General features: G+C 48.5%; 1 protein-coding gene across 1 annotated transcript; it reads right to left on the reverse strand.

Annotated features, from left to right (window-relative positions):
* Nucleotides 1–1,693: 1,693 nt before the first annotated feature.
* Nucleotides 1,694–15,567, reverse strand: LOC111159134 (C-X3-C motif chemokine receptor 1). Its single transcript, XM_022521553.1, has 2 exons — nt 15,484–15,567; nt 1,694–3,669 (listed from the first exon to the last, which is right to left on the reverse strand). Exon 2 carries the CDS (start codon nt 3,658–3,660, stop codon nt 2,590–2,592), a length of 1,071 nt encoding a protein of 356 aa, XP_022377261.1. The 5' UTR covers nt 3,661–3,669; nt 15,484–15,567; the 3' UTR covers nt 1,694–2,589.
* Nucleotides 15,568–18,483: the final 2,916 nt, after the last annotated feature.

Below are 18,483 nucleotides of genomic sequence, written 5' to 3' on the forward strand. Positions count from 1 at the left end.
TGCTCTTAGGACCAACTGTCTTTTCCAAATGTGCCTTCCTTTATTTAGCCACCAGCATCATTGCTATTTAGGGTTTTTCAATGAACTTCCCTATTTCTTCCTTACTTTGTCTTATTCAGCAGAATGACTGAGTGAATGTTTCTTATGATACAAATTTAATTTCCATTTAGAAATGAAAGCACTTATCTTTCTACTTTTATTTTTTCAAGCCCAAAGAATTTTTCCCTCTTTTCTTGGGAGTCCAGAAATAAGCTAAAATTTATTTAAAATCTTATGATTCAACAGTTGCAATGAGGTTCAAGTGATAACGGAACAAACTTGTGGATAGCCTGAAGAGAATGTGCCCCTCTGTTAGTTGTTTGAGCCAATGTTCCAGAAGAGTCTTCCCACCCATTCTGCTCCTAATGCCTTTCAGTATTCACACACTTTTCTTACATCCTAAGATCCCAATGCTCTCATTCACCTCCTTTACATATGCCATTCACTGAGCCTAGAATGCCATCCCCTCCATTGCCAGGAGAGCTCCTTACCCTTAAAGACTCAGGTCTGACTGCTCCTCTGTGACCAATGAACGCAAAGTATATTTATTTGTTTACTTCTCTGTTCTGCACCTGAATGTTAAATCAAGGCAGGCAGAGGCCTTACTCATCTTTGGAACCACTCTGGATCTGAGCCCACGTAATGCATATAATATATGCACAATAATGATTTCATAATAATTTTGTGTGTATGTGTCCAAAGCGAAACATTTCCTGTGCCTTCGTCCCAGTGACCCCCATGATGAATAATCTATTCAAAGGAAATCATTGAAGAGGAGAAAGGGAATTACACAGACAGAAGTGCTGTAATATGTATTTGTTAAATATGGGAAACAAGTTTATCAAAGGATAATGGTGAGTAAATTACAGTACGTGATCTTGATGGAACATAATTCATTCTCTCGTTTAAACCAACTTACTGACTTTGCCAAGAGGGTGTCAGAAATACAGCAATGAGTCAGTTGCCTTCAATGAGTACACAACCTGGCAGAGCCTTCTAAAGCCATCATTACAAAACTATACAGAAACGGAACTATCTGTGGCCTAATGTTAAGAGAAAAATAGCAGATTACAAAACAGTCTGTACATGATGCTTTCAACTCTAAACATGTCAAAGTGTGAACAAGTTCTGGGTGGACAAATGAAGGTATTGCATGCTTAGGTTATAGGTGACATTCTCTTCAGCATTACAATTGTTTTTCAAGCTCTAAAGTATTAGACCAACCCAGATGTCTACAGAAAAGGGGAGAAAGCTGCTCCTGGGACCCTGGCTCTCCAGGTTGGCAGTGGCATGAATGATGGGGATTCTCTCCAGATGGGAAGGGGCTTGCCACAAGGCAATTGGAAAGGCACATTCAAGGCAGTCTGGAGTGCTGGGTCAGGGAGGACCATCAATTTATATATCTAGGACTGTCCATTGAGTGCCACTGTAGGAACCAGCCTCCTCTGTATCTGAGCTCCCTCGAATAACACAGCCAAGTCTCTGCCAACACTGCCCCTTAAGTGGTGTGGCCAGATAGGGGGGAAAGCTGAAGTCTGGGAACCAGATAAGAGGAATGGGATCTGCAAGAATTGGTGGCTGGCTCCTCATGCTGGGAAGGATGCTCCCTATGTGAAAAGTACCCCATCTCCATTCTGTAGATGAGGAAGCTGAAGCTGGGCTGTCTTCAAGCTACTCAGTGCGCCAAGTGTTGAGCTGGGATTGGAAGCCATCCCTTCTTAGTTTGGGCCAGGGTTCTTTCTATTTATCTTCCTGGGCCTGGAAGCAGGTGATGACGCATATGGCTGGATGGAAGAGACCTGGCTGGCTGAGAGGAGGGATTCTTTCAGAAAGAGGACGAAATGGGAAATCTGTTGGTGGGACTGCATGATGGAGGATCTCAAATTTGATGCAGTAGGCACTGGGCAACCATTGTAAGTTTGGGGGCATGATAGAAAGGGGTTTCAGGGAGAGGAGGTTGGCAATGTGTGCTGGCTGGTGTGATCAGTGAGGAGGTTGGCCCAGACAACTAGGTTGATGGGCAGCTCTTGTTCTATCAGATCAAAAAAGCACCTAGCCCTCCAGCTTCTTGGAACTATGACTCCTGGCACTTTTAACCATGAGACTGGAATGGAAGCTGCCATCTTATCTATTCTCCCCCCATGGATACAATCTGGTCTGGGGATGGACATCTGATTCAAACTTGGCCAATGAAAGCCCTTCCCTGGGAATTTTAACCTTGGGACCAGAGAGGGATGGGTCTCAGTGTCTCATTATTGGCTAAGCTGTGTCACCACTCAGAGATCTGAGAGCCAGAGAGAGGAAATTCTTGCTGGACTCAAGCCCTAGTTTCTACTTTGAGGGCACATCCACTCTCTTGCACAAGCCACCTTATGAATAATACTCCCCACCTCCTTTTTCATTAAGTTAGTCTGAGTTAAATTTTTATCATTTGTAAACAAAAAGCCCTGGCATTTGTAGTTAGGGACATTCTTACATTCTCAAAAATGCTTTGGGGTTGTTTGGGGGCATTCAGTTCATCAAGAGATAAGGCTTTGGGTATTCATTCATTCAGAGAAGGATGGACCCATCTCCGTCACTGGTGTGGTAAGTAAAATTGCTGCTCAAAATGCTTTCCCGCCTGCTCGTTTGTGATTCAGTTGGGGAGAAACTGATGTGGACAGGATGGCCACACAGGACAGCCAGACATTTCCGATATAAGTGGTTAAGGTATCTTCTGAACTTCTCTCCAGCAAATGCGTAGATAAATGGATTGAGGCAACAGTGGATAAACGCAATTGTCTCGGTCACACTGAGGGCCAACCTCAGATCCCTCTTCATGTCACAACTGGGAAAGAAGTCATAGAGATTAAGAGTCTCTAAGAAAATCATGATATTGTAGGGTGTCCAGAAGAGGAAAAACATGATGACCACCAGAAAGATCAGTTTGATGGCTTTGGCTTTCTTGTGGTTCTTACAGGAAAACAGTGTCCGCATGATTCTGAAGTAACAGTAACTCATAATGAGCAGGGGGAGCAAGAAGCCAAGCAAATTTGCCTCCACATTGCGGAGCACAGGCCAGAGATCCTGCAGGACCTCAGGGTAGTCACCGAGGCATTCATTTTCTCTTTGTTTTGTGAACATGAACTGAGGTGCTGCTACCAAGATGGCTGCCGCCCAGACACCTAGGCTGATAGTGACGCCATGCTGCACGGTCCGGTTGTGCATGGAGTTGGCCGCTAGGACAATTGCCAGGTACCTATCAATGCTGATGACAGTGATAAAGAATATGCCTCCAAAAAAGCCAATGAAGAAGAAGGCGGTGGTGAGTTTGCACACAGCATTGTGAAGGCCTTGTTCACTTATTAGGTAGTGAGTCCAGAAGGGTAAGGTGGCTACAAAGAGCAGATCAGACAAGGCCAGGTTCAGGAGGTAAATGTCAGTGATACTCTTGGGCTTCTGGCTATTGGTGAGGGCAAACACCACCAGCAAATTCCCCAGCAGGCCGAAGACAAAGACAAGGGAGTAGAGTATGGACAGGAAGACGGTCCCAAAGGCCACGATGTCCCCCATATCACAGGCTTCAGCATACTCATCGTACTCAAAGTCTTCCAAAATTGATTCAGGGGAGTGTGTGGGCATGGTGAGGGCCTGGATCAGAAAGGAAAACAAGTAACAGCATTAATTCTCAGAGAAACAAAGTTGGGATTCTGTCTGGTCCCACACATAAGCAGACTGGAATAAGCAAATATTGGTTGGATGCCTAATGAATAACACTTCCCAATGTCACACATGTCATCTTGTTTAATCTCCACAACAGACTCTTGATGGAGGCTGCAATAGATTTCTCTGACAGAAGAGGAAATCAGGTCTCTGAGAGATTCAGAGACTTGCCCAGACCTACACAGTGAATGGCTCAGCTAGCATTTGAATCTAGACCTTTTGAAGCTTGAGACAGATCTTTTCTCCTTTGATTTTCAAACAACTATCCAGAAGATTGACCAGTGTGTGGATAATGGGAGAGAGGACTATGGGTATGGCTAAGAGGGAGTGAGATGGTAGGGGGTACAGCCATAATTCCCATGTCTAGTCCAAAGTTCCCTGAAACAATTCTCCACCTCCTCTACCCTCTGGATCCCAATTTCTCCTGCAGGAGACAGACTGAAGAGAGAGGTGTCAGGCACTCTTCAGACACACAGAGCCCTGAGCAGACCTGTACCCAGAAGCCCCTCATCTTTGTTTTTGAGAGATCTTTCTCTTCCTCTTCCTCTTGGAACCAACAGGTCCTTCTCTTCCTTAAGGGATAAGACACAGAGTTGTACACTCTAGAGTGACCACCTGTTCTTGGTTTGCCCTGGACTTTCCTGATTTTAGCACCAAAAGTTGGAAACCCTTCAGTTCTAAGCAGACAGCCATGGATGACCATCCCACAAATTCAAATGAAGAGGAGTGTCGCCACTGCCTTCATAGGGCCTCTGCTGTTATGAAAGGACTGCCTGATCCTATATGGACCTGTTGCATTGGGTCCAGGTGGCTAATTCACCCCCTAATTACCAGCCCTGCACTCACTGTGGCCTAGTGATTCATAAGAATTTTGTTCTTTCAGGACAAAAATTAAAAGAGAAGACATTTCTGCACAGGTTGAGAAGTAACACTTGTCCCCTTCTCTCTTCAGCTCTTCAGCCAGGACTCGCTTGTCACTCCAGAGGCTACAAGGGCAACCCTTTCACTCTAGCCCACTGGGGCCTCTCCTCTTTCTTGTGATGCCATATACAGGCATCCCTGAGAACCCCTAAGTATGTTCAGAGCATACCTCCTGGTTGTCACTGCCTCCCTCCCCACCACAACTAAAAACAAAGTTCACACCTCTTTAACCAAGGGAGTTTCCACACCCCACTGCATCCTTTTCATAGTGGTTTTAACAAGACTGTGTCTCTGCCAAGGTGAGCGTCCACCCTCCCAGCCAGGGCTTTGCTTCTCCCTTCCAAGCCTCTGATTTGTGTTCTGGCCCATCTCTTCATCGTCCCCAGAGTCTTCCAGGAAGAAGTGGGTTAAGCCTTTCTGACCTGGGCGTCTCAGGCTGGGATGGAGTTCTCAACCCCCAGGGAGGGTGTATGCTTTCTTTGCCTTAAGCTGCAATGCCCTTTTCTCAGAGATGAAACCCTGGCTGTGACCTTATCCAATAATATTTAGTTTACGTAAAATGGCTGATGTACTGCCCCTTTTGAGATACACAATGTCAGTTTCAAGCTGAGATATGGGGAGATGGGGAAATTCCTACTCCATGCATGTGGCTTATGGTAGCGGCACATCTTCCCAGACACACAGCTTTGTGAGAGTGGAAATTGTCAAGCACTCAGGGATCATAAGTTCAGGAACCTAGAGCTACCATCCTCTTCCTCCTCCTATTTTCCCCAGTGAAAGAGCTGGCACAGTTGGCCTTGAAAGGAGGCCAAGGATAAGGAAGATTGTGTGGTATCTCAGTGCTCAGTGCTCAGGACTGTGCTCAGTCCTGTGGCTCAGGAACATTGTGCTGGTGCATTGGATTGATTTTGCCAAATCTGCATGACATAGGTTTAATTTCCACTCTGGGCACCATGCCTCATACACAGGGACCTCCTCTAAATCTTCCAGCATGTGTCCCTGGGTCACTGAGGAGGGAGAACAGACAGGTGGGCAGACTCGGGTCTCCTGAGGCTGAATCTCATGTCTGTTTCTCCAGCCAAGTGACCTTGGGTGAACTTGGAACCTCTGAGTCTGACGTTCCTTATCTGCAAGACTGCAACTCATTCTCATGTCTGTGCTCAGTGCTCTTCTGAGGAGCGCACCTGGCATGGTGTGTTACATATAGCAGGCACTTAATAAATGCAATTGGCAAGGAAGCAGAAGCACTTTAGACCTTTGCAATCATCCAGGTTTCCTGTGAGCTCTTGTATTATTGCTCACTCCCACCCTAGACATTGGTCTGTAAAGTTGGTTTTATTTTTTTTCCTGAAATAAAAAATATTTTCTTTTCAGCTTTTTTGGGGGGTATGGGGGAGGAAGGGAGTAAAGAATACTTTTACTGTTTTCACTCAGCTGTCAGGTTCATTGCTAAACACATATTACTTATTTTGGGAAAAAATTCATTAATTGACTTGAAATTTTAAAAAATAAACATACACAAAAATATAATGAGTTATATGAAAAATTAAAATAAATAAACAAGCAAATAGTTGAATATGATAACCAGCACATAGTGCATGCTCAATAAATGGTAGCCAACACGTAACAGTATACTTACCTCTACTTTATGGGTAAGTAGATGCACTCACTCAGAGAGGGTGAGTAACTTGCTCAATGCCACACAGCTGTCATGTGGCAGGGCTGCCATTTGGGCCCACATGTGGCCAGCCTATCTGCCCTGCCTGCTTGCGACTGGGAGTTCCTGAGGGAGGAACAGGATCTTCTTCAGCTCTGCAGATTAGTGTTTGACAGAGAGGGAGAGGCCTAGCACCAAGCAAATGCTACAGGAATATTTGCAGGAGGCTAAATACTGTCTCCTAAACTTTCATTCCCAATTGCTCTGTGGAAGGAATAGTGACAGTGGCCTTTTGATTGTCTAGTTCCCAGAGGTGCCCACAGGGCCCCTGAGTGTCCTTTCTGATCCCAGGCCAGGGACCCTTGTTTGAACTCCTGGTGCTTAGCGGATGCCTAGTGTGTTGAATAAAGGAATGAGTGAGTGAGCAAATGAATGAATAGAAGACATAGAGAAGCAGAAGTCACTTTGGCCACACTGCAGAGCCCTTGGAGACAAGCGCAGACCCACCAGCTCTCCAGGGTCAGAAATCACAGCTGCCCGTGACAAAACGCTCTTCCATGCCAGGGTCAGGGCCCAGCTCTGCCTCACTGTGTGGCTGGGGGTGGCCCAGGCTTCTATGCAGTCTGAGCCCTCCACCAGTTTGAACCCAGCTTTGCTGGTTGAGAAGCCCAGAGCATGCAAGGGCACCATTTACAACAGAAACCTGATGTCCAGGAAGGACGTCACTGAATTATTCCACTGAACTTGACAGACCGATCAAGAGAAGGACCTTTTTAGGAAGGGTAGGCCTGAGCTTGGTGGTCCTCTTATTATTCCTGGATCCTCTGAGATGTCCCACGACTGGGAGACAAGCCTAATGATGGGGCCTCCTGGCAGCAAACGGGAGCAGGGCCAGTCCTTGACAGTGGGCTTCTGGGCAGGCTGAACAGCCACCAGGGATCTGATTGGCTGGACACAGGCATTCCTGGCCCCTGAGGACAGCAGGAACCAAGTGCAGGGATCCAAGGAGATAAGCCTTCTTTGCAAGGCCTCCTCAGCCGGGTCTCCTACATATGGGGCTGTGAGAGGAGAGATGCGTGCGGGACAAGCTAAATGGTGTTGAATTGCAGGCGTCTGAGTTGAGCCCAGACGCAGAGCTCTGTGCACACGTGTGTTTCATCCTCCAGCAGAAACGACCCTGCTCTGTCAACTTGCTCACTTGCCTCTGTCTCCGCTCCTTCTCTGCTTCCTCCGGCCCACTTCCTTTTCTCAGGTCTGCTCATTTATTTTTCAACTGTTTTTGGGTTATCATTTACCCATTGTTTCCAATCAGCTTCCTTGTTCTCTACTTCCCCTTTCATTTATGTGGCCTGCGTCCACTTTCCTCTTCTGTTCCACATCCTTTTCAGGCTGCTTCCCCCATCTTTTGGCTTCACATTCTGCTTACACTCTGCTAGACCCCATGCATCTTTTCTTGTTTTGTGTTGGTTGGCTTTTCCTCCTTTGCTCTCTGCTTACGGCTTTTTAGAACCCTGAGTGAAGACCAGGTTTGAGGTTCTGTTGGTTTCTAATGCCAAGAAAAGTTTTTCCTTTGCAAAGGAAATTAGAGGATGGTAAAGATTGCTCAAGCCCTGACTCCAACCTTCTCCATGGGGGTGACACCATGCTGAGAATGTTCCAGAGCCTGAAGCTATCCTTGGCAAGCCCAGTGTGGAAGGGGAGGAGGCTGCCATTCTCGGACACCCCGAGTGCCCCGCTCCGTACACAAGACCCTATTTCTTTCCCTCAACAGCCCTCCATGAGAATGGTTGCCCTTCCTGTATGACAGAACCAACAGCAGCTAAGAGAGTTCGGGACACTCATCCGAGGAGCAACCGAGCCCGTATTTCAGCCCACATGAGCCTCTCCACAGAGCCACGCTCCAGGCACGACACCAGGCTCTTCCTCTTGGAGCCTGAAGCTTATTGTGGACCACTTCTCTAGATCTGGACTGGAGAAATAGTAGACTCAGTCCCCACAGGAAAGAAGAGGACCCGTGATGCCAGCCTGAACACTTGTGCTGGGTTTCTCCCCTCTGGACTCACAACCCCCAGGGCTGACCCTGGGGGGAAAGGCAGGTAATTGGGAGATGAAGGGGGGAGATAGTCACCTCTCCAGCCATGACTAGGGGATCCTCACTGCCAGACTCCCAGAAGATAGCTCTCATCAGTGCTGGCAAAGAAAATTGGAATCCTTTTCTCCAGAGAAGAGGCTGAAAGCTGTAAGACTGGCTAACATTCTGCCTTCAACTATATGGTGATGCATACCCTTCTCATGATGAGCGCTGAGTAATGAACACAATTGTTGAATCACTATCTGGTACACCGGACACTCATACAACATTGCGTGGTAACCATAGTGGAATTAAAATAAAAAGTTAACAAGAAACAGGGCAGGGTGATGCTGTTCTGAGCCATGTGCTTCACAGGGGCCCCATATCCCACTGACGGCTCAGAGACCTTGGGCAGCTCACTCTGACTCTGCCTCAGTTTCCTCATAGGTAACATGAAAGCATCAGACCAGACTGTCCCTAAGGGCCCAGCCAGCTCTGGCACGCTTACATTTTCAACAAGAACCAAACAGAAGGAAATAGTCTCCAAGCACAACACAAGTCCTGTGTCAGTGAGAGCATGGCCTAGCGTCAAGGGAAGTGACTGCTCATGAACATGAAACTTCTGGGCTCACAGCCTGCCAGCATCCAGGGGGTTTCTGTTCGGAGACAGAGAGCTGGGGCAGTTGACTCTGGTCCTGACAATTCTTGAGCTTTGCCTTGTCCTATATAGGAGGCTTTTGGGTCTGAGCCCAAGCCTACAATCCCTGCTATTTGAGCGCGGGAGTCTTACCAGGTCCTGACAGTTTTCCCATGTATAAGGACAGCTAACTTTCTGAGGCACCCCGTGGGATGCAGGGAGAGGTGAGGAGGAGAAGGGAAAGGAGAGGCAGGTTCAGGGGCCCCGAATTGCACACAGAGGAGCTCTAAAGGGCCATTTACACCTAGGAGCCCCTCCTCTGTGCAAGTGACCCGAGAGGCTCTCTCTGCGTCAGCAAGCAGCCCACCTGAGACAACGTGGCCTCACCCACCCACTAGTGTTTGCACCTGCCAAACGGACACCCCAAGTCAAGACCAGCAGTGGGAGAAAACAGCCCTGAGGCTGCTCGGTGAGCCAGCCCCTCACCCAAGCCGCCATGGGTCTGGGTTTGATACACCTACCTCTTGTTTCCTCTTCTAAGTACACTAGGCTATTCACTTATCTCTGACACACTGTGAAATTCTGAAGGGAAATACTTTAGGATTTTAAATTAATTGTTAACTAAGCCAATATCTGTTATGTATCTTTTTTTAAAAAGATTTTATTTATTTATTTGACAGAGGGAGAGAGATCACAAGTAGGCAGAGAGGCAGGCAGAGAGAGAAAGGGAAGCAGGCTCCCCGCTGAGCAGAGAGCCTGATGTGGGGCTCCATCCCAGGACCCCGGGATCACGACCTGAGCTGAAGGTGGAGGCTTAACCCACTGAGCCACCCAGGTGCCCCTCTCTTATGTATCTTAACCATATGCTTGTATAAGGACAAATAAAAATTGGGCACCTGGGTGGCTCAGTAGATTAAAGCCTCTGCCTTTGGCTCAGATCATGATCCCGGGGTCCTGGGATCGAGCCCCACATCGGGCTCTCTGCTCAGTGGGGAGCCTGCTTCCTCCTCTCTCTCTCTCTGCCTGCCTCTCTGCCTACTTTTGATCTCTGTCTGTCAAATAAATAAATAAAATCTTTTTAAAAAAAAGGACAAATAAAAATAATACCTAAGAGGCCTATTTCTCTTCCTTGAAAGTAAAGGAAGGGATTCTTCTTTGCCTCCTCCTTCCGATGCTTACTTTAGAAAACTTGTCACTGGAAGTACATTCTCCTCTCTCTGAAATGTGGGTTTGTGTCCTTTTGAAAATGTGATCACCTCTTTTGTCAGCTTTATGACCCAGGAATCTTTCTCAAGGACCTGGGGGCCCTCTCTTCGAAAAGTAAACATCAAGAATTAGGGCCCATGGGGCTGGCTCAGTCCCTTAAGCGGCTGACTTCAGCTCAGGTCATGATCTCGGGGGCCCTGGGTTTGAGCTCCATGTCGGGTTCCCTGCTCAGTGGGGAATCTGCTTCTCCCTCTCCCCTCCCCTTGCTTGTGCTCTCTCTCTCTCTCTCTCAAATAAATAAAATCTTAAAAAAAAAAAAAAGAATTAGCGCTCCTGTCACCCAGTTTCTGTGGAAGGGTAGGAGACTAACTGGAGTAGGTGCTTTGCTCCAAGTTGCAAAGATACTTCTTATCATAAAGATATGAGTTTATTTCTTCTCTGGATGAAGCTAGTCAGCTAGCACAGATGGTCATCCCAGTTCCCATGGTAAAGTTAGGATGACTGTGTGTGACTGTCGAGTTCTCTCATGTGAGGACTAGGTATGTGTCTCTCATGTTATAGATTGTATCTGCTTGGCTGTACAAAAAGGTGAGATTTTTTTTTTTTTTTTACCCCATCTCTGCAATCTCTTAGCAGATTGCCTGAGATGTGCACCACATTCTGACTTCATACCTCGTTAATAATAAAAGTGTTTTCCTTCTCTATTATCTCTGTGAGAGTCTTTTCTGGATTGGAGATCTTATTTTTAATTTTATTTCCCCAACACTAGGCACTGTGCTCCATTTGGTGGAGGTAAGAATGGCTAAGATACAGTCTCCAAGTTGCTGATAATGTGTAGTAGCAGAATATAAGAAAAGTTAGGGGAAACCGAAGGACTGGATCATTTCAGCTGAATCTTAAAGCTGGGGGGATCTTCCAGATAGACAAGTGTGGTGGTGGGAAGCAGGGGTGGGGGTATTGAAGCCAAAGGCACTGAGAGTCTGAACACAGGGACGTATCCCAGGACCAGGGCTCCGCAAAGGGAGTGTGAGGGAATATACTAGAAACAGACAGAAGTGAGGATGGTGGGATTAGAAGCAGCCGGCATGCTCCTGGAGTCTTCACAGAAGTCAAGTTTAGTCTGTGTGGAGGGTTCAGGAAAAGATGCAGAGAAATGACTGAGAAGGCAGAAGAGAGGTGAACAGAGGGTCCTCAGATTCCACGCTAAGAAACTGTAAGAAAATTATAAGACTTTGAAAGAGGGGGGAAATTACTGCCCTGTGCTAGTGCCCTGGCTAGCACACCCTTCAGAGCTACCTCCCCCTTTCATTGTTTGGCCAATACACAGCTCTGTAAGTTTGGGAGACTGATAGCAACGCGATGATCTTGTTTGCAGAAATAGAAACTGTCTGGTGGAAACGTGCCTGATAACTACCTGCGGTTAGGTACCAGTTTTGCCTTTGTCTGTACATTTCTAGAAGTTTCACATCCATGCCGGGGTCTGCTCATTGGGGTCTGCTCATTGCCATTGCTGAATAGGCAGGCACCGTGTGAACGTTCCACGGTCATCTCCTCCACTGTCGACGCACCCCTGGGTAGCCTCCAGCGTGGAGCCGCTGTGGACAGCACCGTCATGAACATTTGTACATGTGCATCTACATCTCCCACAGCATGGGATGCATTTTTAAAATGCAGATCCAAAAGCAGACCTACTGTGTGAATCCATGCCTCTGACGGTCAAAAACAGGCAACGATAATGCATATTGTTTAGGGATGCGTATCTAGGTGGTAGAAGTCTAAGGATGGGAGGGAAGTCAGGAAGGGACATAAGGGAAGCTGCTGGGGGCCAGCCTGGGTCTCTCCTGTAGCCTGGTTGGTGGTTCGGTGGGAAGTTGATTTATAAGGTGTTAACCTGCACACTGTTCTTTGAGTGTGCTGTATTTTCATAGTGAGCATAGGTTTAAGGAAAAGGACAAAGAGGGCCTGCAAATTTTTTTTTTTAATATTTAAAGATGGGTGCCTGGGTGGCTCAGTCAGTTGATTTTGGCTCAGGTCATGATCTTGGGGTTGTGAGATTGAGACCCACGTCAGGCTCTGCTCTCAGTGCGGAGTCTCTCTCTCTCAAATAAAAATAAGTAAGTAAGTAAATAAATAAATAAAGTCCTTGGGGCACCTGGGTGGCTCAGTGGGTTAAGCCTCTGCCTTCAGCTCAGGTCATGATATCAGGGTCCTGAGATCAAGCCCCGCATCGGGCTCTCTGCTCAGTGGGGAGCCTGCTTCCCCCCTCTCTCTGCCTGCCTCTCTGCCTGCTTGTGATCTCTGTCTGTCAAATAAATGGATAAAATCTTTAAAAATAAATAAATAAAATCTTTAAAAATATATATTTATAGAGATGTGCTATAGGTTTTCCTCCCTGCAAAGATACATAACCCAGTAGAGTTGCTCTTTGGCCAGATCAGAGGAGGGGGTGGTTGAGGCCTGACTGTGGCACCCCCTGGGATAACCAGGGCATTCTGAGTCTCCACTGAGGGCAGAGAGGATCAGGACTCAGCTGGAAGCCCCAGCCTTGGCGCTGCTGGGCAGCCGGTAAGGCAAGTCCTGGGAATCCCTGGACTGTGCTGCTGGGAATCTGAGCAAGTTCCCGGAAAAGCCAGCAGAGACCTGGCCTTGTGCCACTGTGGGCTCTACCTCCTCATAACAGTGACCCGTTGTGGGACAGCAGGAGATCCTGTCCCTGTCCAGCTCCACCGCTGTGGGTGCTGACTCTGGCCATCTTTAAGGGGGAAATCTTGGGGCCTGAGTAAAACAGGGGTAGCCAAGGACTCTGTTCCAGGTCAGAGGTCAAGCCGGGGATGGGGTAGCTGAATGTCCCAGACCCTGAGAAGGGAGGTCTTTGAGGCCAGTACCATACCTGATATTGCTGCCTTTCCACAGCCCGGTCAGGGTGGGAATGAGGGGTCTCCTGGAAGGGGGTGGGGTAGGGAATGGAAGCTGGTTCTGACCTGGCTGGGTTCTGGCATACCCCTTCTCCCTGCCCCTCACAACCTCATTTGAACGTCATTAACAGTCTAAAGGTGCACAAACCTGATCTTCAGCTTCCCACAATGACAACACATATTGTTTACTGAGCACCAAATATGGCCAGACAGTGTGGTCAGAACTGTACACACCTTGTCCTTAATACTCACAGATACAAAACCTATACCCATCACTTGGCTTCAGCGATGATCAACTCATGGCCAGTATTCATGTTAAAGCAGTACCTGAGGCTTAGCAAGGCAAGGGCAGAGCCAGAGCTTCATTATAAGCCAAGTTGCCTCTCCCACCCACAGAGAGAGTGACAATTGTGGAGCCTGGCTTCGGGGATGGTCGGCATGTGGCTGACACGCAGTTGGAGCTCCCTTCTGGGGGTATGAGCAAGACCCACATCCTGCCCGGCTCTTGAAACGTGTGAAATGAAGCCAAGCTAAGAGGCAAGCAAAGGGTGTAAATCCAAACCTGTGCACGTACACATGAATACGCGCACATGCACACACTCACACAGGGGTGCCCAGTTGTCACCTGGCTCCTCTTACAGAGCCCAGTCCCCTCCCAGGCACTCCCAGGCATGGGCTGAGCTGCCCCTATGCAACCCTGGAAGCCCGCAGAAGCTTCGTGGGCTTTCTTTCTTTCTTTCCTTTTGCCCTTTCTTTTTTTTCCCCTTCCTTCTTTCTCTTTCTTTTCTTTCTTCCTTCCTTTTTTTTCTTTTCCTTCCTTCCTTCCTTCCTTCCTTCCTTCCTTCCTTCCTTTTCTTTCTTTCTCTTCTGATTCTATTTATTTATTTGAGAGAGGAGAGAGAGAGCACACTGAGCAGGGGCAGGAACAGATGGGGAGGGAGAGCGACAAGCAGACTGCGCTGAGTTTGGAGCCCAACGCTAGGCTGGATCTCAGCGTCCTGAGATATGACCTGGGTCCAAACCAAGAATCAGAGGCTCAAGCGACTGAGCCCTGGGTGGGGAGGCATCAGGGGAAAATTTCTAGTCTGTTTCTCACACAATCCAGTCTTCTTTTCTCCTTTAGGTTCAACTTTTCTACCGTGAGTTTTCTACCTGAAGTATTTGAAAAAGAAAATAACCTTTTTGGGGGGAGGGGAAATCCTAAAACTCCCTGGCCTTTCTCTGAGTGCAGCTGAGAACCTACGGAGCAGAGACCGCAGAATCTGTGAGGCTGAGATGGCCAGATAAAGGTCAAGCAAGGAGAAATGACAGGTCTCATCAGTCCTCGCCTGGGACCTCCATGTAGTTCCTCCTCTGGTGCACCCATGAGTGCACACCATTTCTGAGCATGTGTCTGCTCAGAATCCCTGAGACTGTTTTCCCACAACACAAACCCTCGGAGCCCGAGTCCTCACAATGATTATAACAGCATATATTAATAGTGAACATCGAATTTGTGTTGGCAATTTATTCATTAAAATAGTTGTCATTGTAAATGCAATAGGTGCTCTTTATAAAAAGTGTAGGTGGCACCCAAAAAACCCCAACAACAACGACAACAAAGGGAAAAAGAGAAACAACACAGAAGCAAACGATCTACCATCCAACATCCCAGAATCAAACACAGCTGGCTTTCACCCGTTCCCGTGCAATTGCTCTGCATGTTTTTATATTTATATCAAGTGTAATTATATTTATATGTAAGATGGAAGTGCTATATTAAACATTTTTTATTATAAAAATTTCAAACATACACAAAAGCAGAGAGCACCCCCAGGCACGCCCCACACAGCTCCAATTAGCGGCTCATGGTCACGATTTCATCTATTCCCCACTCCGTGCTCTGCTAGATTATTTCAAAATAAATCCAGGTGTCGTACCATTTCACCCACGAACAGGTAAGTGTGAGTCTCCAAAAGGATAAGAACTCTTTTTAAACAAAATAATAACTTTGTTAGTATTTCTCACTTTAAGAAGTTACAAAATCCTCACTCTCACCTATATCCAATTTTAAATTATGCTTCTTTCAGGTAATACCTACCCATGAGCAGTTCTCCATGCCCCTAACATGTAATCACCGATGTTTCTAAAGGTATTTTGCATCGAAAAATCACCGATGGTCTCATCACCCGCTGCCTGCCACTCCTCAAGCCCCTTGGACATTAGGCTGCAACAGCTTTGGGAAAACGGTCTCTCTTAGCGTGGAAAGCAAACCAGCATCCATACCCACTGTGACCTCTGGCCACCATGCCCCGCCCCGCGAGCCCACAGGTGCTGGCAAGTTTTCTGTTCCTACCTGCGCAGGGCCTGGGAAGGAAACCTCCGGACGTGACAATCAACCACTCGGTCCCAAGGTCCCTGCCTCTGTCACAGAGTATTTCCTTTTCCCTCCCTCTGAGGGCATCTTTATTTGCAAAGTTAGCCAATAGTAGCGGTTTCCTATGAGGTAGACTATCTTTAGATGTTGCCGCAGGCAGGCTCAGAACTTCCCAGGCTGAAGGCCAGCTGATGGCAGGAGGGTTTAAACTCACAAGCCTGGAGGACAGAGCTGGAGGCAAACCCACCAGGCAAGCAACAATGTGGAGGCTGTGTTATTTGCCCCCTTTGGGGGAGGGCAGAGAATAGTGCAGTTCTCAGGAGCCACTAACACCCACTGAACCTCAGTTTTCCCGCCCGTAAAAAGGGGTCCACAGCACTCACCAGGCTGCACTGGGGTGCACAGTAAATGAACTGCAGCTTCTCTCTTCAGAGGACATATTTGGGAGCTTACTAGAAATGCAGCACCTCAGCCCCGCCACTGAATGAGACTCTGCATTTTGATGAAATTCTTAGGAAATTGATCAGTGCATGGATTTTGAGAAGGCTTGGCACAAAAAGGCTTTAGTGAGTACCTGGCACCTGGTAGGAGCTTCCAAATTTTTTACTCCTCACCTTCCTCCTCCAGGGCGTTTAGCACCTCCCTCTACCCTGTGGTCAAGCCTAAGGTATATGTCTCCAGGGCAAACTGGCGCAGGCTCGTTCCCCACTGTCTCCCACAGCCCGCGCTGCTCCGGCTGGATGGGGAGCAGCTAGCTGGACCCGACTCTTCTAGGCCAAGCTCCTGCTCCTGGCCCTGGCAGGCCTGTTGCCCCTCTGCAGCCCAAACCTCCACCACCACGGCCTCACTGACTTCCCACCGCTTCCTTACCCGCCTGGCTCCCTTATAAGGCAAACACTACTGATGGCCCCCTCCGCTGGGGCCCACCCTGGGTCTAGCACCCCCAGCACACCTTTATTAAAGGGTCAGGGGCCCCTCTAAGGCCCTCCTGGCTCCCTGCTGCATGTCTTGCAGCCTGTGCGCCAGCACCCCTGTGGTCCTCATAGCTGTGTTGAAGCAGGCAGGGCTGTCCTGTGTGCTCCCCACTTGGCCTCCTCAGTCCTGGTGGCCAGGACAGAGCTGTGAGTGGGACTGCAGTGGCCCAGGCTGGGTGACCTGCTGGCGTTAGAGGAAGTCTGCAGCCGGTTTCCCTTCCTTGTTTCCCTCTGGCCAGGAACCTGTAGTACCCCTCCCCCATGCCTGCCCTTCCTCATCTCTCCCCCACAGCCACCTGTCCCAGGGCCCACCCAGCAGGGCCAGCTGCTTCAGCCTCCCTTTGCCTGCCTGAGACTCCCCTCCTGCTTCTCTGAATACTCCTCTCTGGGATCCTGCCAAGACTCTCTCTCTTCCGGTCACACAGTCTTCCTGGACAACCTCGTCCACTGCACATCATTGACCACCTCTGTGTTCTGATTCCCTGTCTCCAGCCAGGGTCTGAATAACCTCCAGTGCCCATCTGTGTCCTTCACACCTCTTGCCCTTTACCCCATTGACCATTCTCCTCCATCTGGAAGCCAGAGAGCGCTTTCCCAAGTGCAAATGCCTGCCTAAACCCTCCGGAGTTTCCCCTCACTGTGAGTTTCAGTCCCAGGTTTGTAAGTGTGGCCTTGGCATGATCCCACCCCTTTGGATGTCCTAACCTGTTCTAACCACCCCACCCCCACCCCAAGTGCATGTGTGGGCTGCTCTTCCCTTCCCACCTTACCAGGCTGGGGGACCTGGCTTTGATTTCACTTCCTTGATGCTAACAGGCTTTTGCTGCCCTGTAGGAGCTGGTGGCAGAAAGGACTGTGACTCACAGCCCAACGAGTGGCATGCTTGTGCCGGTTCCCTGGCCTCCCAAATTCCAGAGGGACGTGCATGGTGGACCCAGATGGACGCTTGCACACAAAGGAGGTTGCATGATGAGAGAGAAACCGTGAGCTTGAGGAGCACACCATTTTATAGCCGGCAGTGAGCAAGCCTGCTCAATGGCCCTGACTGAGGGAGACATGACCTCATCCCTCAGGCTGCAGACACCACCATAAGAAATGGGCCAAGGAAAGGGCTGCTGGGGCTCTGCATTCTCGGTGTCCTCTGAGAGCTGGGAGATCAACAGCCTTCCCACTCAGGCCACACCTCTGCCGACCTCTGAAAAGGCCCCTCAGGTTCTACCCTGGGGACCTCCTCTCCCTGGACCCCTGTTCCTCCCTCCCCAGTGCTCCCATGCTGTGCTGCCTTGGGCCCATCTTCATCTCTCACTTTCACAGGCCCTTGGCTTCACCCTTTGTCTGAGCTGTTCCTTGTGAAGGATAACAGTGCATGAGCACCAAATATGTTGCGCGGCTATATCCATTATTGTGAGCTGTAGGTCCTCTAGAAGTAGCAAATACAGGGGGAGGCATTCTCTGACCTCTCCCTATCTGCCTCAAGACAGAGCCTCTCAAAGGAGCTTGGTTGTCACAGATCTTTCCCCCAGGAGCTTCAAGAACCAGGGATCATTGACATCTGTCACAAGAGAAGGAACTGTAAGTCCCCACCACACCCAGACACACTTGGTCACAAACCAACATACCTCCCATCTGTTCTTCTAAGGACCTGTTCCTTTTCCTACTAATCATTTACTCTCTCAGAAGAACAACCCCCACCCTTTCCTTAGGAAGCTGGTATTTAAGTCTGAATTCTAAGCCACTCTGAGGAAGCACTCATTTTTCTCTGCCTACCTCCCATGTATATACGACACATATGTGTTAATAACCTTTTTGTGTTTCTTTTGGCAATCTGTCTTTTATGACAACAGCCTCAGCCTAGAACTCAGAAGGGTAGAGGGAAAATTATTTTTCTTCCCTGACAGTTTCTGGTGACCCAGATGGGATCTCTGAGACACCTTACAGATGGGATTCTGGGAACACCAGCAAAAGCCAGTGAAGGATAAGAATTATTTGTCCTCCCCGTACTTGC

Source organism: Enhydra lutris, unplaced genomic scaffold (genome assembly GCF_002288905.1).
Source record: "Enhydra lutris kenyoni isolate GAN:26980312 unplaced genomic scaffold, ASM228890v2 scaffoldscaffold66, whole genome shotgun sequence".
Lineage (NCBI taxonomy): Eukaryota > Metazoa > Chordata > Mammalia > Carnivora > Mustelidae > Enhydra > Enhydra lutris.